The 21,926-nt window shown below is 31.7% G+C and overlaps 1 protein-coding gene across 4 annotated transcripts; it reads right to left on the bottom strand.

Moving 5' to 3' along the window:
• Positions 1-371: 371 nt before the first annotated feature.
• On the bottom strand, positions 372-21,904 carry LOC106057004 (serine/threonine-protein kinase VRK1-like). 4 transcript variants are annotated; one of them, XM_013214002.2, is made up of 14 exons: positions 21,755-21,904; positions 13,257-13,362; positions 12,841-12,975; positions 10,372-10,430; positions 9,829-9,898; positions 9,419-9,615; positions 8,897-8,992; positions 8,549-8,681; positions 7,490-7,610; positions 7,240-7,295; positions 6,955-7,100; positions 5,483-5,506; positions 4,475-4,904; positions 372-969 (listed from the first exon to the last, which is right to left on the bottom strand). In XM_013214002.2, the coding sequence occupies exons 2-14, from the start codon at positions 13,276-13,278 to the stop codon at positions 875-877; spliced, it is 1,584 nt and encodes a 527-aa protein (XP_013069456.2). In that variant the 5' UTR covers positions 13,279-13,362; positions 21,755-21,904; the 3' UTR covers positions 372-874. The 4 variants fall into 4 exon arrangements, with proteins under 4 accessions (XP_013069456.2, XP_013069457.2, XP_013069458.2 ...); XM_013214003.2 differs by having other exon boundaries at positions 13,257-13,308; positions 21,755-21,866; XM_013214004.2 differs by lacking the exon at positions 5,483-5,506.
• Positions 21,905-21,926: the final 22 nt, after the last annotated feature.

Raw genomic sequence — 21,926 nt, 5'->3', positions numbered from 1 at the left:
CCATATCAATATACAGTGTGACAGCCTCCTCTACCGTTCATTTGATAGAACGAAAGTACTAATATACTTCTAAATTTAATAAGTTGAAGTGTCAGTGTGAAATAAGCAAATGGTATCCTAATTATCCATAAATTGATTGTAGAAAATTAAAATGCTGATAAATTTTTGATACCCAAGTGAGTGTATTCATTTTTTAAGTGATTCCTACGTTATTACTGTACTTAAACAGGAAAAAAAAAAAAAAAAAAAGAAGATTCAATTGATTTTTTAATACACAAGTTTTTTTGCAATCAACAAAAAAAAAACAACAAAAACACAAAAAAAAAAACAACAAACAAACGAAATGTATAATAGCATTCAATAATAGGAGATCTATGAAATGTGACTTTAATTGTATATTGACATTTTATGCAGATTAGTTTATTTTTCACTATACACATATATAAACATTACAAATGGTCTACAATTGAAGCTTGAATGATCACTAAATAATATTACAGATGGTCTACAATTCAAGCTTGAATGATTACAACATAACATTACAGATGGTCTACAATTCAAGCTTGAATCATTACAAAATAACATTACAGAATTAAGGTGATGACACTGTAAAGATCTATAAGAAACTGTTTGTCCTTTTTATTTTAAGTTTTAAATAAAAATGCTTAAATTACATGATTATCATGTAATACTAAAATGATGGTATATACATTTAATAATAAATTTATAAAAGCCCATTAAATTTATAAAGTAGAGAAAAACAAATGGCAGTTTTTTTTCCCTCCCTTTCAAATGATAATACTTTACAAGTTTTTGTTATCAAGATGTTAACTCAAAAGTGATGAAACACACGCAGTAAGTGATGAAACTATCTCTACTTTTGTGGACTTGTCTGTGTACATAATGACTTCATTGGCCTTTTAGGAACTCTTTTGAGCTTGCGATAAGTTGATGACTTATCAACAACACCTAAACAAAAAAAAAATAAAGTTAAATGTGAAACACTTCCTCTTGATATGATACAAAACGTGAAGTCTGGTCAGATAAAGCATATCTGTGTACACAGGACACAATGATGAGATAGGATCACTGGCGGATCCAGAACTTTTGAGTGGGGGGGGGGGGGGGGGGGCGATTTTTTTCCAAACCCTAACCCTAATGCCCAGTAAACCCTAACCCTATGCATAAACGTGCGTGTATATATATATATATATATATTTATATGAGAATTTTAAAAAGCAGCATTTCTCAACCTTTGGTGAAAAACAAAACAACTGGGGCATCGCTATAAGGTTTTCAAGTGGGGTTCGTTTTCTTGCTTTTTTTCACTGCAGAAAAGTATTCTCCTGACATCTACAACTCATTATTTATCAATGGAGTTCGGGGCGAAGGCCCGACGCCAAAAGCGTTTTCTTGCTTTTTTCACTGCAGAAAAGTATTCTCCGGAGATTTACAGCTCATTATTCATCAGTGGAGTTCGGGGCGAAGCCCCGACGACAAAAGCGTTTTCTTGCTTTTTTCACTGCAGAAAAGTATTCTCCTGACATCTACAACTCATTATTTATCAATGGAGATCGGGGCGAAGCCCCGACGCCAAAAGCGTTTTCTTGCTTTTTTCACTGCAGAAAAGTATTCTCCGGAGATTTACAGCTCATTATTCATCAGTGGAGTTCGGGGCGAAGCCCGGCCGCCAAAAGCATTTTCTTGCATTCTTCACTGTAGAAACGCATTCTCCTGACGTCTACAACTCATTATTTATCAATGGAGTTCGGGGCGAAGCCCCGACGCCAAAAGCGTTTTCTTGCTTTTTTCACTGCAGAAAAGTATTCTCCTGACATTTACAGCTCATTATTCATCAGTGGAGTTCGGGGCGAAGCCCGGCCACCAAAAGCATTTTCTTGCATTCTTCACTGTAGAAACGCATTCTCCTGACATCTACAACTCATTATTTATCAATGGAGTTTGGGGCGAAGCCCCGACGCCAAAAGCGTTTTCTTGCTTTTTTCACTGCAGAAAAGTATTCTCCTGACATTTACAGCTCATTATTCATCAGTGGAGTTCGGGGCGAAGCCCCGACGCCAAAAGCGTTTTTTTGCATTCTTCACTGTAGAAACGCATTCTCCTGACATCTACAACTCATTATTCATCAATGGAGTTCGGGACGAAGCCCCGCCGCAAAAAGCGTTTTGTTGCATTCTTCATTGCAGTAACGCATTCTCCTGACATCTACAACTCATTATTCATCAATGGAGTTCGGGGCCGCCGCCAAAAGAGTTTTCTTGCATACTTCACAGAAGAAACGTATTCTCCTGACCTAAAACTCATTATTCATACTATTAAAAAAGGACCTTTTGAATAATGTTGTAGTGGAAAAATATTCTAATATGAATTTATAGGCCCTTAATACATTGCGAAAAATCCGATTTGTTCCTTGAAAAGATAAGATACCCCACATATTTAGATTTTGGCTTTGAGGATCTCCGCCGAAAAAAAAATTATTCGATAAATAATATTCAATAAAATCAAAGTCTAAATTGTGAGCATATAGACTGGCCGATTAAAGAGTTTTATGAAACGAACATTTGTGACTTGCAATTTTGTGTACTTTATTATACAGCATTTATGAGCAGTATAAAAGTTAAGGATTCATATCTATTTCAGTCATAACCTATATAAGTAGTACAATATGTTCACTGGTGTTTTGTTTAATCTCTAAGAATGAAGATCGTGCAATTTTTCATAATTCGGAAATCCGAATACAATAGATATACATGTTTTCAAGCTACATGAAGTTACTTCCTTCGGCCAGTCTATATTTATATATGTCTATGATTGTGAGTTATAGTCCCAAATTTATTTAACTAGAAAAATATCAGATTGAGTAAAGGTTAGAAAAAGGCGACTATGAAAAAATGATTTGGGTTTAGAATTCATCTCAATCGTGACTCTTATACTGAAAAATTTCGTTTGAATTCTAATTTTTTTGAATGCAAAGTCTTTCTTAAAATAGTTATGATAAATTCATGTGAAATTACATAATCTCTGTCTGGAAATGGGATGGGGGGGGGGGGGGGGTAGAGTGAAAACGATTAATCCTCGCTCCTTTAATAATTTCTGCTAAAGATTGTATTTAGCATTAAAGAATATGGGTGTGGCGACTCGATATAAGAATTTATTTATAGTATATATAAATTATATTAGTGACAGATGTTTTTGTTTTGTAATTTCCTAACTGTAATACAAAAAGAAAAAGTATTGGTTTGTCCGATGGGGGAAAGGCGATTGCATGAATCGCCCCTCCCACCTGGTACAACCCTTTTTCATTTAAATTTTACTAATGATATAATTTGAGATTAGAGTCTGGTACGACATAATATACAATGAGTTCACATATCAATATATAGTTTATATTATATATATATTCAACTAATTTTGTTCACAAACTATGATTCTCCATAAAAATAGGACCGCCCCCCCCCCCCCCCACTCAGAGGGCTAGAGTGGGAAGGGCAGTACATGCAATTTCCCACTCCCCCAACCTCACCGAAACGGCCAAGATACAAGAAGGCGAGCGACATAATATAAATCTATATATTAATTCAACTAATTTTGTTCAAAAACTATGATTTCTCCATTAAAGTAGGACCGCCCCCCCCCCCTCAAAAGGTTTAGGTGGGAAGGGCAGTAGAGATAAATTGGCAAACAGGGAACGACATAATACAAAGATCGGTTAAAATATCATTAACAAGTTTTAATCACATAGATATTTAATTGATTCTGTTAGCAAGCTGTGATTTCTACAAAGAAATTGGACCGCCCCCCCCCCCACTCGAAAGTTTATGGTGGGGAGGGCGGGATTGATACCATCGCCCCCCTCCCGACCCCACCAAATCGGCCAACATACTAGAGGGGGGGGGGGGGGGGGGGCGAAATAATCTAAAAATAGGTTGAAATATAAATAATTAGTACATATTATTAACATAAGTAATGAATTCGTATACAAATTGTGTGAATTCTATACTAAAATTCGTCTGCCCCCCCCCCCCCCCCTGGATCCGCCAGTGGATAGGATAAGCTGAAGAAATGTAAATCAATAGTCATGCTGAAATACAATGTAAAGCCTTTCAATAGACTGCATAAGATTAAGACTTGTAGGCTTGTTCTGAATAAAGTTCAAGGACATCAGGTAATTAACAAAACAGGAAGAAAAAAAAGAGTAGCCTAAAGATAAAAATGAGCACAATTCAATGAATCATGCCAAGATAACAGCTGAAATCATCCAGGTCCTTCATAATAAATTGAACAGCTTAGTTCATTACAACATTTATAGGGTTTCATTTTTGTTTAACAGAGAATAGAGAAAGATGGGATTTTTTCTAAGACTTATTTCAATACATATAGGATTGTTCTAAAATTTTTTTATTTGCAATAGAAACACCTAATTGTTCAAAAAATTCATAAAGACTAAATGTACCTGTCAGTGATGAATTCGTTCTGTTTTTTGGTGAGCTTAAATAGGAAACAGGAGACTTCCTATCATTCAACATTGTCTTTGTTTTAGAAACAGCTTTGGTTTTAACTTCCAATGACCTTGAGGAACTAGTATCAGTTAAAGAAGAGTCTGTCTTTACCAGGGGTGACCTCACGTTCCTAGCATTGACAAGTGGAGACCTTTTAGCCACTGGTTTCACTAAAGGAGAACTTTTAGTTGATTTTATTTGAGATCTTTTATCTGCAGGCATAGCAAAAGGTGAATTGTCACTCTTAGATTTTACTTGTGGAGATCTTCTGGAATTAGATTTTGCACTTTTGATTGTTTTCTTAGGTGATGCTGGAGACTTTTGAGGGGATCTGCTTTTTTTGGCAACACTTTCTTCAAGTCCTTCACTCTTCCTTTTTCTGGACTGTATATATGTGGATAAAAAAAAAGTTACTGTTTAAAAGTTAACAATAAAAGCTGTGTGTGAATTCTAACTACTCTTTTTTGAGAAATATCGGCTTAGGACAATGTAGAGCAAAAATGTAAATTCTTTAAAATATGATTGACAACTAGTCTTTTTAGAACATAATAGGGCATATTTTGTTTAATCATGAGTGAAATGTGTCACAAAGAAGTTGAAAAATCTTCAAACAAAACAGTTGCTAATACATTTGTATTAAAATAGTAAAACCCTAGAAGATTATTTTCTATGCCCTCTTAATCACTTCTTTGTCTTCACAAAACTTTGTTAGTTTGACCATTCTTAGCATTTTTCTTACCTTAAGAGTAAAACATTTCAAATTATGCTTTTATTTATTAATTTTTAGAATTATTAATTATAAATTATTTAAATACTTTAGGTATGGTTAGTGCCACTTAAATCACTTAGCTCAAAAACAAAATGAAAAGAAAAACAAAGCAAAACAATACAAAACAATTTTTGTTAATTGACAAACAATAATGTTTAATTATGCAGTCCAAATAGAAAGTCAGCTGTCTTACTGTTTCGCTATCAACTCCTATCAACTGAAAAACAAAATATGTCTAAGAAGTTATCTTTTAATTTTTCAATAATAACAAAATAAACTCATGGAAAATATCTTTTACAAAAATAAGTAAGGTGTGAGAGGCTATCTTTTACAATAATAAACTAAACTAATGGGAAATGTGTTTAGACAAAAAAAAAAGGCATAAAAATGTATATTTTTATACATTAGTTTAATTAGTTCCTATAATAAAAGCCTCAAAGTTAGGTGCTCATTATAAAAAAAAAAATACTTGGAAAATGCTAATAATAATAATGCTTAATCTGAACACATTAACTAAATTTTCCGGCAATGGACAATTTTAGGTGGTTTTGTTGACAAATACACTGCTAGTTTTTTAATTCTTATTTATAACTTTACAAGCTCTGACTTTAAAGAGTGACTGTGAGGCTGTTTTTATGTTATTTGCAGCATGGTATTGCTTTTTAAATTTTATGAGTTTGTGAAAATTGCATTTTTTTTGGGAACTTATTCAGCCAATGTTAAGGTTAGAATTAAATATAGACTTTATAGAATGGGAATATTAATGTTTCAACTGTACAATTAAAGATTGTAATGCTTAAGATAAGTGATTTACAGCTATTTGTGTCCAATAGTAGTGATAGTGAAGATGCTATTGATGCTAGCTATAATATTGGATAAAGTTAGATCTAGTTAAAATGTAGAATAGAATGCAACTAGACATGCATGTAGACTTTATGTATGACTTGAAACATGATGGACTTTTTTCTCTATTATAAAAGGAGGACTTTATGCTTCTGTTAGTTTTTTCTGTGAATTTAGTGAAAAAAGATTCATAGAGATATGCCACTTTTCTTTTGGATGGGGAAGAGTAGATATTTTTTGACACAACTGCTTAGGCTGAAAAGGGTTAAGATTATGAATGTAAAAATGGCATATACTGAACTGCACCATCACTTTTCTTATAAATGTTAAAAGCCTCTTTTAAAAAAAAAACAAGAGTCCAGCAAACTATAAGTAATGTTTTGCTAATAATTTGTTTACAGCAAAAATAAAAAGTACAGTTCAGAAGTTACAAAACAAAACATGTATATCAGAATTTTCTATAATTTTTTAGTTTTATAAATAATTTTTAGAACAGGAACAATCAACTCGTTTTAACATTGAATTAGCTTACAGAAGCTAAAAGGGACTAAAAAGTGTGAAAATAGCAATGTTGTAGCAGAGCAGCAAGTTCTGTCAAGTTAAAAACATCCAGTTCATTCTAGTCTTATAAGAAATGTAAATTGATATACAACAATAAACATTCTTATAAATTTAGTTAGAAATATTGTCCTTATAGTTTTGTTGCCAGTAAGCTCCAAGTGTAGGAACAAAGTCCGACTTAAAGTACAGTTGACTACCTCAAAATGCAGTAGCATAGAGCATTGTGATGTTACAATATTTTTTTTCAAAACAATAGCCTACCTTTGGTGAACCAAAATCAATTTTCCATTCATCTTTCTGCCCAACATTAGACAAACCTTCATGGAGAATTTTCTTGAAACTAGCATAGTTAGGTGTACTGTCATATTTCAGAGTTTTTACAAGTTCAAAATACTTCCTCAAAATATCTGTAAAATTAAGTATTTCATTCTCTTTTTTTTTACTTATAATAATAATAAGCATAACAAAGAATGGGAAAGGGTGGGGGAAGGCTAAATAAAATATTAAATAAATGAAATTATAGCACTGGTCTATAAACCTACCAACCTGCAGAGGAATCTTTTAAGCAAGACTTTATTTGGTTTGGAATGTCATTCATAAACCTAAAAATAAGATATGTCAAATAAAATTGAATATAATGGAAAAGAGTGAAAATAATTTTGAGATCAAGAATTAACTTAAAAACTATTTTATACCACTTTAGTCAAGTCTATACATATTTCTATGCCATTTCTAAATAAGGTGATGTTCAGATTTAAACCTCAGAACACAACATTTAGAAAAAGACATTTCTCACTTTTCTTTACTAGATGCAACAAAAGGTGCAGATTTCAAATGATCTTCCCATGGCAACTTTTTACATAACCATTGTAACATGCAGTAGCCAAGAATTTCCATGTCCCCTCTAGGTGAAGGCGCTGAGAATAAAAAATAAAATCAATTTTTGACAAACTATTGGCTTTTGCTTTTTTGTAAGTCGTCAAATTATTTTGATGCACATAATTTTTTTTTTTTTTTTTACAAATGAACTGATATAAAGCTTTTAAAAGAAAAAAAAAGTAATGAGCTATAAAAGTGGTCTCAGAAATATATTCCACTCAGCTTGTATCAACTTACTCCCTCAGTTTGATGGAAATCTTTTAAACATTATTTCTTTTATTTCTCCAACGTCCCTTTCTCTGATCAAGTTTAAACTTTATACAGTTATTCATTTTCGATAACAACACATGATCAATAAAAAAAATTAACCAATCGCTAAGTCATAATTAATTACTTTTGTTTTCTATGTGCTCCTGTTGTTGAATAAGGGAGTCAAAGCACACAAATTCTAAAAGGGTTTAAACAGCTTTATAGCTTCACTTAATAGAAATTAAAATTTTTGAAAAGAAAAAAACAAAACAACTGGCACCTGAAATACTGTCCAATGTTTGAAGTTAAAGCATTTCAATAACATTTTTTTTATTTATTCATTTTTACCTTACTTATGTTGTCACTTTGTACCTCATTTATCTACTAACCTACTCATTAACTCTCTCCATACCTCACTTATCTACTAACCTACTCATTAACTCTCTCCATACCTCACTTATCTACTAACCTACTCATTAACTCTCTCCATACCTCACTTATAGTAACTCACTTCATACCTCACTTATAGTAACTCACTTCATACCTCACTTATAGTAACCTATTCAACTTATAGTAACCTATTCATTAACTCACTTCATACCTCACTAATATGAACTCAGTCTGTCCACTTAAAATTAAAGCGAGGTCAAAGTATTTTTGTTCAACATTTCTAAAACCAAGATAAGAAATACTTTTTTTTTTAAACCGTAGGTATCTTATGTATTACCAACTCCTTTATGGGCATCTCTGCTGGTGAATTCTATGGTTCCATTATGTGCTTGTCTTGGGTCCTCTTTATATACTTTGTGATCACCATTGACTGTATATCTATAAGCTAGACCAAAATCAACAAGAAAAACCTGCAAATGAAATGGATAATAAACAGAGTAGATAAGCTCATGTGTTTTTTTTTTTTTTTTTAGTAATATGCTACTGCTAATTGGAACAAATCTAGCAAGGGAAATCCTTTTTTAACACTCACCCTAATAAGACAACCTATTGAAGGAGGTCCCAATAGCGAGTGTTAAAAAAATATTTATAAAGCTGTACAAGACAAAACAAAGATTATTATTACCTGTTGAGTATCTTTAATATTTTTCAGTAATATATTAGATGCTTTGATGTCTGCATGTACATATTCATTCTCATGACAAAACTGAAGAGCATCTATCTAGTAAATGAATACAAAAAAAAAAGTTAATAAAGGCATGCCTATGTTGCTAAGTAATAGAAAAAAAAAGTTAACACATTAGAGATTCTGCATAGTAAGAAATATTAGCTTTTTTCTTCAACATTTATTAAAACACATATGGCAAGGCTTATTTTGTAAAGATGTTTAGTCACCCCAAGAAACAAAAGTTTTAGCTCACAGGTATTGACAATATCTAATTAATTGACTCTATTGACATATGAAATGCATAGAAGGTAATTATCTTTTTTTTTTTTTTTTTAAAGTAATGTCTGTAATCTAAAAGATAAGATAAGATATAGGTTTTGTTGGAAATGAAAGAAAAAGGAATATTAGGTGCCAAAAAAAATATATTTTCTTTTGGTTTGGTTAACATTTTAAAAAAATGTGTGCAAGGATAAAATATACCATTCTGAGTCCAACAGCATAAACCACACTTGGAGGGAAAGTTCCACCCTTGTCTAAGAGAAGTTTCTGCAGGTCAGTTTCAAAACGATCCATAACAAGAAAACGATATTCTTTAGATTTAAAAGTGATGTTGCCAGTGCCAATATATGGAGGGATACCTAGGTATTTCAACTTGTTTTTTGTAATAAATGTTTCGACTGAAAGATTGAAAAGAAAAAAATTATTACACTTGTCTACATATAAACTCATCACAAGTATACCAAATAAATATTTAATATATTTATCATTAAATTAAATAATGACACCATTGTGTATTTCTAACAACATTATTGTACTTATTTATGGGTTTAAAAATAAAGGATTGTCTCAAAATAATAATATAGGTGGTACTTCACAATTTATTTACTCACTGCATTCTTTTTTGGCCACTCTTTGATAAAACTGCATTTCACAAAAGAGAGGGCCATTTTCTTTAGGCTCCTTTGAAGATAAAAAAAAAAAAAAAAAGTCACAAAGTTTTCTATTCGCTCATAAATTAACTCTTTGACTATAATTTTTCCTGGATCTGGTCTATTTCTAGATCCTGGAGACTTTTCCCCATTCGGTTAGTTTTCATTTTTTTATTTTCATAAACTAATATTAAAATAATATTTTTTTAGCTTTATTAATTATTTTTTATATAAAAAATGCATTCTCCTTTAATTCAATACCAAAATATATAATTTTTGAATAGTAAAAAAAAAAGTTAAAAAATTTTTATCAAATCATTTTTTTCACACTCTGAAAGGGAGAAAATATTAATTCCATCCAATTGTGGAAAATAATTATGGAGTCAATGAGATTAAAAAAAAATGTTAACAAACAAACACAAAAAAAAAATTTTTTTTTGAAATTCCAGTGATTAGCAATATATTTAGGATTTACAACAACAACAACAAAAAAGAAATTCTTACAATTTTGATTACGAAATCTGTGGCTTCTGATTTTGTTCCTGCTCCTCCTTTTCTTGAGGCTGAAACAATTGAAAAAAAAAACAACACTTCAAATATGCAATAAAACACTTGATAGTTATCTTCTGGGTAATAGTCAGAAAACAACTTTTTTGAATAATTTGATTTAAGTCTAAAAGAAAAAGCAAAAAAAAAAAAAGCAAAACAACAGTGAAGAAAATTGATTTTGAAACTTCTGCAAACAAATGATATAGAGTGGAAATAATTTTAAACCAGTTTCATGGTGTGATACTGAAGATGACTTAATTACCTAGTGCTGTTTCTTTTAAATTTTTTTTTCACTCGTGTTTTTTTTTCCTATATAAATATGTTTATTAGCTTATAGTTCTTAGGACTATTGTGTTTGTGTTATGTTATCAGTTAATGAGCTTGTGTACATGCCCAGCATCTTGGATGCCAAGCTTAAGACAATAAATAAACAGCAGTGGACTGAATACATATACTTAATTCTGAGAAAATGGCCACAAATCTACATCACTACTTATTGAAATTATTTCTATGTCACCCATTGAAGACATAGCGCCACAATTTCAGTCAACAGTTTGTAGAAGTCTTTCTTCAGTTAAAAGTTTACCTACAAGGAATGGAGCATGACTGACATAACATAAAATGAGATAAAGTTATTTTCCTTAGTAATGATAATCTCAATACTAGCAACTAACTGGTTTGAAAATAAGCAATAATTGAATTATAATCTAATTAACAAAATATTCTTTTAGTGTTTTGGTGTGTCAATAGTAAAATTAAAGTTGAATAAACATACATCCTAATAGCCACTTATGCATGCGAGACATGGAAGTTATCTGCCAAAATGTGGCACAACAAATAATGTCTTAAACGGATTTTAGGAGTCAGTTATAGAGATCGGGTCTCAAACAAGGAAATCCTATGCCATACTGGAAATCGACCACTTAATGAGGTTGTGACAGAGCGTTGCATGAGGTTTGCAGGACATGTTCTCCAACAAAATGAATCATGCATACTCAAGAGTTGCAATGCCATGGAGGCAAATACAAGGAAAGCACAAAGAGGGACATCTTCATATAACTTGATGCCACACTTTCAGTGGACTCCAGGTGGGAATACCTTGCAAGTGACAGATCTTTGTGCTACACAGTGCGGGAGGATCTTAAGTCTAAATAAACATAGTTTATATCTAAGTTACTGATATTTGGTTCAATAAAATAATCTTTATTTCCACTAATAGAGGTTATTTGTTTGTTGAAGATAAAAGAACAAACTTGCATAACTTTAAGTAATTAGGAAATTTCTAGTAATAAAAAACATAATATGCCACATGTGAAGCAAACAAAGACAATGTCAATGAAAGATTCATTAGTTTTGATTAGCAATTGTGTAGAATGTAAAAAAAATTTTTTTTAATTTTTTGTTTAACTAACTGAACCCTTTTCTCAAAATAAATCATCAAAATAAATAATAACAATAAAGTGGTAAAATTACAGAATTATGCTGTAATTAATTTAATTATCTATCAAATTTAGCTTCTACAAATTAAAAACTTGCAGTGTAATTGTGTATAGAAGATGTAAAAAAGTATATATGATTCAGTTGTAATGGCTTAACAGATAAATTTATTAAAAATGCTTTAAATACTAGCTCAGATATAAGCCTACTATTACTGGCTAAGATAGGGAGTGAGCTTCTGAATCCTAAAAGAGACAGATGGGGAACTCTACATTACCATGTCAAATACATTTAATATTTAAAAATATATATCTTTCAAATACAGATGCTGACCAAAAATTGACTGCATCAGATGTAATAACATTTATGTAGACTACATCTGAATCAATCAGGCAAACCACTGAAATATGCTTTTATGATATTCCAACTCTTACACAATGTTGTACTATTATTATGATATATATATATATATATATCATACTTAAAAAAACAACTATATTAAGTCTTAAAAATTTCAAAAAATAACATACTACAAGTGAAACCAATCAAAATGTTTATTTTGATGCAGGTATGTCATGGAGGACAAAACATTTAATGAAAAGAAGACAAAAAAAATCAAGTTTAAATGTAAAAGCTGTAACAATGTTCATTCAAATCTTTCAAAAAAAGTTCTCTGAAATATAATTTGATAAACACACACAAAAAAAGTTCTAAAAGAGGTATGGGAAAACAGATAAAATTATGTTTCTATTAATTTTTACCTGAAAGCAACAATAGCTAAAAACGGATGAAACAAAGAAAATTGCAAGTGCTATAGCTGTAAAGAAAGAAACATCACTGGGCCCTAGCTCCATAAGCTTCATCAAGACGTAGAGAGGCAGAATCATACCTGCATCAAAGTCACATTATGGTTAAATTATCTGGAAATCAAATGTACAGAAATGTAAATGTTGACCACTAACAGGATGTCTTAATTCTATCACTTACCCAAGTAAATCAGGCCAAAACCACCTTTTCCTACTACCGCACCTAAGCACCATTCTTGTTTGCATACATCCTGCATAACTGTGCCAGGGGGAAATTGCTCTGGAAGTTTGTGAGAACTAGGAATCTTTTTTCCTCCTGAAAGAATCAAAACACAAACTTTTGTACCATACATGACAAGATTTTCTTTAGCCCCAAAATAACATGATTTAATTCCTACTCTATCAAACATAATAATAATAATTTATATAGCACTCTCAACAAAGATAATGATATGAGAACATAACAGACATAAACATAAAAACAAAAGTTAAAACTGCAAGTATACAAGTTATCATTCTATTTTTTATTTACTCTAATACTCCATTATTAAACTTATGCTTCTAACTGATTTCTTTAACTAGAAAGTATGGTCTTACCACTTGCAGCTGTCCGAGGCATTGTGATGGTTGATATTAGAGTACTGCCCAACTTCAAGAAATTACATTAGAATGTCAAAATTATTTATTTTGCCCAGATGAAAAACTAAACAGAGAAGAAATGTGTAAATTGTCAAAGTTAAACAAATATATTATATTTATAAATTTCTATCTTGTTTTTTTTTAAGGAAATATAAAGTAGCTGGATATAAATAAAATTTAAAAGCAACATTTAAATTTCCTCTAACTAATTTAGTATATAATTTAATAACACTCTAATTTATTTTTAATTTAAAAACACACTTTTTTCTGTTGCTTTCCCCCCCCCCCCCCCCAAAATATTTACATGTGTTGAATCAATCTTGTGTCATTATCTGCAGTGATAGTTTTGAGCCCCCCCCCCCCCAAAAATCTTTCTCTAGCCAATCTGTTAATAAATAAATAAAAGAAAGGATTTTTGTATAATATGCTCAGCACTTCAGAGAATAGTTCCAAAAAGTGTTTTAGCAGCTTGATATATGGCAAGTGTTTTTTTTTTTTAATTTTCTGCAAAAGTCAACAAACATGCCTACCACCCAATAAGGAACACAGGTTGAAAATGAGGAACATGTAGTTTGTGTATTAATAAAAAGACGCCATTATTTTGCATAAAAACATGTTATGTTTTAAAAGTTTCACCTAATAAATTAATTAATAAATAGACCCAGCTCTCTCTATTATCATAGCTCACTCATTTACAATTACTATTTTTCTCCCTCGGAAGACGATACACAAAATTTGAATTTTAACCAGTTGTTGATATCCTGTGCCTGTACTTTTAATTAACAAAGCATTTTCCATGTTCAATTTTGCACTAGATCTAGATTCTAGTCTAGTAGAAAAGAGGGATACAACTGACATGGCAAAAAAAGTTTTAGAGTGTAGATCTTTAATAAAGCAAGGAGTGGCTATATAGACCTAATTAGCCTAATAGATCTAAAGTCTAAATCTATTAAAAATCTATTTTATTATATATGTAGATATCTAGATTGACTTTCTATCCTGAATCAGTGAAGACAGTGAAGAAGGCAGAATTTTTTCTAAATAGTAAATTTAGTGATCTTACTAGTCTAGATTTTTCGTTTTCTAGATCTAGATCTAAAAATCTATCTAGATCTAGTAACTTTAGTAAAGTCACAGTAAATTTTAGTAAAGGCAAAGGAAAGGTGTTTCAAAGTAGTTGAGTAGTGTAACAGTGTTACTACTGACTGTTATAACTGTTTCTAGATCTATATTAAGTTATTAACTATATAGAGTAGTTTATGTTATTCGGACACCTATAGGCACAAATTTGAAAGTTTGACTTTGACAGCGCATTATTTTACAATGGTTTGACATAGAAAAAAAATATGAAGTATCAAAATCTTCTTTAGTTAAAGGAGAATAAGGATGACTACTTATATTTGTTCCCCAAACCTATATTTGTTATTATATTTAAGGTCAAAGAGGCTGTGTGTTTTCATTTAATTCTGACACATTTGACCCACATTATTTGATTCCGGACACCATAATTTATTTCGGACAGTCTCTATATTTAGGCATTAATAAACTCAGATTTTAATTCTATATTAATATTATTTAAATTTTAAGATCCCCAGGCATAGCCCCTCACATGAAATCATTACGATGTTTTCAAACTATGCATAAATACGAACACAAAAAATAAAAATATGAACACACTTATTCTACCAAAATTAGGTCACTGGGATAGTGATTTCTGCACCGACTTTTAGACTTATTTTATGTTTGTTTATTTTATGTGTGTTGAATGTTTGGGGTTTGCATGATTAGATGTGTGTTGAATGTTTGTGTTTTTTTTGTTTGTTTATTAATTTAATAAATTTCTAATACAGATGATCTTTTGTAGTATAGTAGGCCCCTACAGGTTACGATAGCCATTCTTGACTAACTGAATCCTCTATATTCTCTCTATATAAATCTAGATCTATCTAGTAGGTCTAGATCTAGGCATTTAACTTCATTCAATGTACCAAGCTCACACCAAATATTTGTCCATTTATTCTCTATTAAAAAAAAACAACAACAAACGAACAAATATAATATAAGATCATTTTTATTGATGTCCAAAACTGGCTGTCCGAAATAAATTTTGGTAAGAAAATCGTAATTTAATTCGGACACCGTATTAATTTTTTTTTGTATGGAATTAGAAAACTTGGCTTATGAATCAAATAAATTAGCTCCAAAAACAGAATAAATATTGCCTGGCTCATTAGTATAGACTTAGCCAATCAAAAAATATAGTCTTAACTCTAGGAAGAGGTAAAGTCGTTCGGGTAACATAGGAAAAAACAACAACCTGATTTACACATTTGAAATTCGTTTTTCTTACACAAAAAGACAGCTAAATGGAAGGAAATTGGGTCAGAATCATTGGAAAATGGACAAGCACATTTTACAGCGTGCTAGTTTTATAATACATATTAAAATAATTATTTAATGACCACAAAAAACAGCGAATGTCCGAATTCATGTAATGTCCGAATTAAATAAACTACTATAGATTCTAGTGACTTTTACTGACTAGTGAGTCTAGTGACACTTCACTAGTGTGTTACTGTTACTCAAATGTGAATATTCATATGTGTTATGAATCTCACTGCTCTATTTAAGGTATTTTGTGTATGTTTTCAAGTTTCATGAGTTTCTTAAAGTTATGTTTTCTTGAGATGAGGATGAGGGGTCCCAAACACTAAAACAGATATATGATATACACTGTGAGTGTGATAGTGATACAGATCTAAACTACTTTTTTTAGCGGCCCCCGTAAGGGGAAAAAGCCGCTATTAGGTTTGTGCAAAATGTCCGTCTGTCACACTCAGATCTCGAAAACTAGAAGAGATATGAAAAATATTATTTCATCATTAAATCCGGCTTGAAAAGTTTAGGTGCAACGGCTACTTTTGGTTTTCTAAAAGCAAACCGTTTAATTTATAAAATTAATTATGCAAGCGATTTTTTCATAAAAATACACCAATTCTAAAACAATTACGTAAATGTAAGGGAGGCAATGTTACAATATGCTAACAAAGATGGACAATTTTTGTGTATTTTCAGTATCACTAAGTCAAATATATTTTTAAAATGTACAGGAAATGTTTACAACAAATACAAATAATAGTTAAAGACGTTTTTTCTGGTCAACTAGCTGCTAAAATTAAAAGAAAACATTTCTGTTTGTTTATAAAGGCTAATAATGCACTTTGTATGTAAATATCACGCACATTTTTTTAAATGGACTTTTTATGCAGCGATTTTCGTGCAGTAGCGTAACGTCGCAACATGATCAGGTGCTAAACCAATTCCTTAAACTTTTTTTAAAAATCAGATTTTATTTTTTTTGTTTAGTGCCCCCATCCGAATAAAAGAAGCTTATTTTTGTGCGTTTTGTCTGTTGGTCGGTTTTTATGGTACCGGTACTAGCCTATTGTGAGGTAATGGAATTTTTTTTCTTTGACGTCATATGAATGGACTCTTTAAATGTAATGTTAAAAGAACGCACTCGGTGCACCAATGTCTATTAACCCTCGAAAAAATTGCTTGTATTAATGAAACATATTTTAGTCTAACTAAGCCGTGTGACATAGTGTTTTTTTTTCCTTTGACGTCACATGGAATGAATTCTTTAAATGAAATGCTAAAAGAACGCACTCGGTGCACCAATGTCTATGAACACTCGAGAAATGGCTCGTGTTGATAAAGGTGATTTTTAGTCTAGCTAGGCCTTGTGACGTAGTGTTTTTTTTCCTTTGACGTCATATGGAATGAATTCTTTAAATGAAATGCTAAAAGAACGCACTCGGTGCACCAATGTCTATGAACACTCGATAAAAGGCTCGTAATGATGAAGGCGATTTTTATTCTAGCTAGGCCGTGTGACGTAGTGTTTTTTTTTCCTTTGACGTCATATGGAATGAATTCTTTAAATGAAATGCTTAAAGAACGCACTCGGTGCACCAAAGTCTATGAACACTCGATAAATGGCTCTTATAGATGAAGGCGATTTTTAGTCTAGCAAGGCCGTGTGACGTAGTGTTTTTTTTTCCCTCTGACGTTATATGGAATTAATTCTTCAAATGAAATGAAAAAAGAACTCGGTATAGTAATGTTTATTAAGCCTCGTTATGTGACTCGCGTTTAAAAAAGGAATGATATCTTGATTTAGATCTAATCTAGATTTTTAAACTAGATCTAGATTTTTATTACAGTATATCTAGATCTGGATTTATATTCTAATTAAAAGTATTTTAGAGTCTAGATCTAGAATTTCTAGATCTAGTTTAGACTAAAATAGACTAGATTAAGATGTAGAATTTCAATTTCTAAACTTAAAGTGTAAAAAAAAAGTGTAGATTTTCATTTCCAAACGTTTTGATCAATATTGTAATGTTTTAATATACTAAAACTAATCTACTATTTTTTTATTAAATTTAAATTTACGGCGGGAGGTTTGGACTAGGAAGTAATTATCTTCAACTCTGAAGGAACATCAGAAACGTGTAAAACATTTTACATCAAAATTAAATCACCTCTTGAATATTATTTGCGAATATGCAGATCCGACAGGGATCCGACTTCGACGGGGGCCGCCTCTGAGTTTGTGTAACACAAACTCTCTTTGTAATCTTGTTTTTTTTTTACTAGAAAGTAACTAAATTCTAGATCTAGTTACTAGTACTAGACTAGTAGTACTAGTAGTATCTAATGACTTATCTAGAATCTAGGTATTCTAGGTCTAGAATCTAGATGATAATAATCATGATGATGTGATGTACTAATAATAAATATAAATGATCTGATACTGATAGTTTAGATCAGGCCCTAACCCCATCCCTAAACGACTCTTGTATGGCCAACTAAGCGAAGGAAAGCGCTCGCAAGGTGGTCAAAGAAAGCGCTTCAGGGACACCCTCAAAGCTTCTCTGAAGGCGTTCAGCATAGACCCAGGCACCTGGGAGACAGAGGCACATGACAGAGCATCATGGCGTCGCGCTGTGAGAACTGGCGCACAGGTTGCTGAGGAAAAAAGAACAATGCTGGCAGAAGAAAAACGCCAGAAAAGAAAAGCAAGGCCCACAACACTAGCTCCAGCTGGAATAACCTGCCCAGTGTGCGGCCGAACATTCCGGGCTCACTTAGGTCTCACCAGCCACATGAGGAGGCATAAAACCCCAGTGCAAAGCCCTCAGCCCCCTGGATGACAAAGTGGTCATCATCGAACCACGATAGACGAACTATATAGATCAGGCATGTCAATCTCAATAAGGTGTTTGGCCGCATAAAAACTTAGTATGACCTGAGGGGCCGCAGCCAAAAATCAGTTGCAAAACAGCCTACTAGTTTTATGTAAATTAGAAACAATACAATAGAATGCAATAATTAATGGCACACCTGTCCCTTAGTTAGCTAAATTTTTAGTACATTTTGGTAATTAAAAATTACTATGTTTATGCGTTATTTTCATTGTCCTGATGCTTGACATCTTTTCTGGGATACAAGTTTATTAATGTCAGGTTGAAGTTTGTTTGCCACTGACACTTTCATACAATTTCTTCACGCAGTGCAAAAAATCTCTTCAATACTTTATGAAAGGAGAGCCAGCAAAATTCTATGTAGTAGGGAACACAATCAAATTTGTGTACAAAGTCATCCAGAAACATTGAAAATTGTTGAGGTTTTAAAACACGGGGACAAATAAAATTCAGAACGACTGAAACTGGTCTTAGCACATATGTTGTAACTGTAATTGCTGCGAGTAGAATGTTTCTTGGTGAATGATGCACTGAAAATGAGAACATTTAAATTTAGCATCAGTCTCTCTTATTTTTGCAAGTAGCTTTGCATCAAAACCATTTCATTTCATGGTTGGTGCACCATCCGTTGTTAGAGTAGCTAGCTTTACCAAAGATAAATTGTACTGCAACATCACCGTTATTTCTCAAAACCATCCTCACTTGTGATGTTATGCATAGAACAGAACTCAAGTAGCTCCTCATGAATCTCAAAATTCCTGTCACATGCCCTTATGAATATAGCCAACTTTGCTACACCCGTTACATTAGTTGACTCATCGAGAGCCAATGAAAAGAATTCAAAATCCACTATTTTGTTTTTTTTAATTGTCCATGCAATCTGACTGACATGTCATTTATTCTATCTGCCACAGTGTTCCAAGTTAACGCTATTTCTTTGAATGTTTTCATAAATCACCTTCACTAAATGATTTGCTAATGCTTACAATTAAGTTTGACAAAATGTAGCTGGCTTTCACTGCAAAACCAAATCTCATTTTTCAGTTTCACAAATGCTATTTTTTCAATTCAAGTAGCTTGTCATCTTTTATTTTCCAGCGTAATAGTTTAACATTATAATAAATTATGATTATTTTGATAATTTTTGAGGTGACCAAGTGGGCCGCATGCAAGGTGGTCGCGGGCCGCATGCAGCCCCCAAACGCTGTGTTTAACATGCCTGGTTAAGATCTACTTACTATTATAATTATTACAAGACTAGACGTCTAAGTCAAGTATTAAAATAATTAATAGATATAGTATTATAGATCTAGTTACATACTCTTTAGTTTTATTTACTCTAACTCTAATTCTAGATCTAGATCTAACTGTGTACTAGAAAAAGTAACTAGATATATATCTAGAATCTAGACTAGATAGATCTAGATTCTAGATCTAACTTTACTCTAGTCTAAGTATTACTTAGACTATAGATAGATCTAGATCTACTATGATCTAGATTACTAGATTCTAGATTGACTTAGGAAAAAATGATTAGATAGTCATCTAGAGTAGACTCTAGTATAGATCTTTTAAGTCTAGACCTATAGTAGTTTATTTATTTCGGATATTACATGAATTCGGACATTCGCTGTTTTTGTGGTCATTAAATAATTATTTTAATATTTATTATAAAACTAGCACGCTGTAAAATGTGCTTGTCCATTTTCCAATGATTCTGAACCAATTTCCTTCTATTTAGCTGTCTTTTTATGTAAGAAAAACGAATTTCAAATGTGTAAATCAGGTTGTTGTTTTTTCCTATGTTACCCGGATGACTTTACCTCTTCCTAGGGTTAAGACTATATTTTTTGATTGGCTAAGTCTATACTAATGAGCCCGGCAATATTTATTCTGTTTTTGGAGCTGATTTATTTGATTTATAAGCCAAGTTGTCTGATTCCATACAAATAAAAAATTAGTAGGGTGTCCGAATTAAATTACGATTTTCTTACCAAAATTTATTTCGGACAGCCAGTTTTGGACATCAATAAAAAATGATCTTATTATATTATATTTGTTTGTTTGTTGTTTTTTTAATAGAGAATAAATGGGTAAATGTTTGGAGTGAGCTTGGTACATTGAATGAAGTTAAATGCTTAGATCTAGACCTACTAGATAGATCTAGATTTATATAGAGAGAGAATATTGAGAATCCAGTTAGGCAAGAATGGCTATCCTAACATGAGATGATGATGTACTATACTACAAAAGATCATCTGACATCTGTATTAGAAATTTATTAAATTAATAAACAAAAAACACAAACATTCAACACACATCTAATCATGCAAACAATTCAAACATAATTTAAAATAAGTCTAAAAGTTGGTATAGAAGTCACTATCCCAGTGACCTAATTTTGGTAGAATAAGTGTGTTCATATTTTTACTTTTTGTGTTCGTATTTATGCATAATTCCAAAACATCTTAATGATTTAATGTGAGGGGTTATGCCCGGGGATCTTAAAATTTAGTTAATGTTAGTAAAGATTTAAAATCTGAGTTTATTGAGGCCTAAATATAGTAATAGAGACTGTCCGAAATAAATAATGGTGTCCGGAATCAAATAATGTGGGTCAAATTTGTCCGAATTGAAAACACATGGCCTTAAATATAATAACAAATTTTGAAATATAGGTTAGGGCTAGGGGTACAAATATAAGTAGTAAGTAGTCATCCATATTCTCCTTTAACTTATCTTATATAATACAGGCGTTACTTCAAAAAAAGAAGATTTTGATACGTCATTTTCTTTTCTATGACTATGTGGAACCATTGTAAAATAATGCGCTGTCAAAGTGAAACTTTCAAATTTGGGCCTATAGTAGCCTATACCTATCTTAGATCTAAGTCATTCTAAGTATCCTTTATAATCAACAATAATCGGTAAAACTTTACATCGCAGGAACACTAATAGGAGGCTAGTATACTAGTCTAGTAATACTTACTTTATTAAGTATAAACTTTATAATACTAGAATCTACTATAGCCTAATTATAGGCTCATCTCATAGGATAGGTGTCCGAATAGCATAAACTACTCTATATAGATCTAGCGAGTCTAGTGACGTCCTAAGACTAGATTGTAGTTTCCTACGGCTAGGTCTAACACTACATCTAGACTAAGACTGTACCATTTAACTAACCTGAGAATTAGGCTTTGTCTAACTGTAAAATTAGTGATGTTTATTAAGGACCGGAGGACTGAGGAAGTGAACGGTTTGTTTGGGTTGAAATATCCGCCAAACGTTTTGCCAATATGTTGCATATCATTGGTTATTCTTTAAAAAACAACCAATGCATGTTTGCGAAAGAGTT

The sequence above is a fragment of the Biomphalaria glabrata genome, chromosome 3, assembly GCF_947242115.1.
Source record: "Biomphalaria glabrata chromosome 3, xgBioGlab47.1, whole genome shotgun sequence".
Lineage (NCBI taxonomy): Eukaryota > Metazoa > Mollusca > Gastropoda > Planorbidae > Biomphalaria > Biomphalaria glabrata.
Note: the sequence above shows the minus strand (reverse complement) of the source record. Positions and strands in the feature narration are given on the sequence as shown.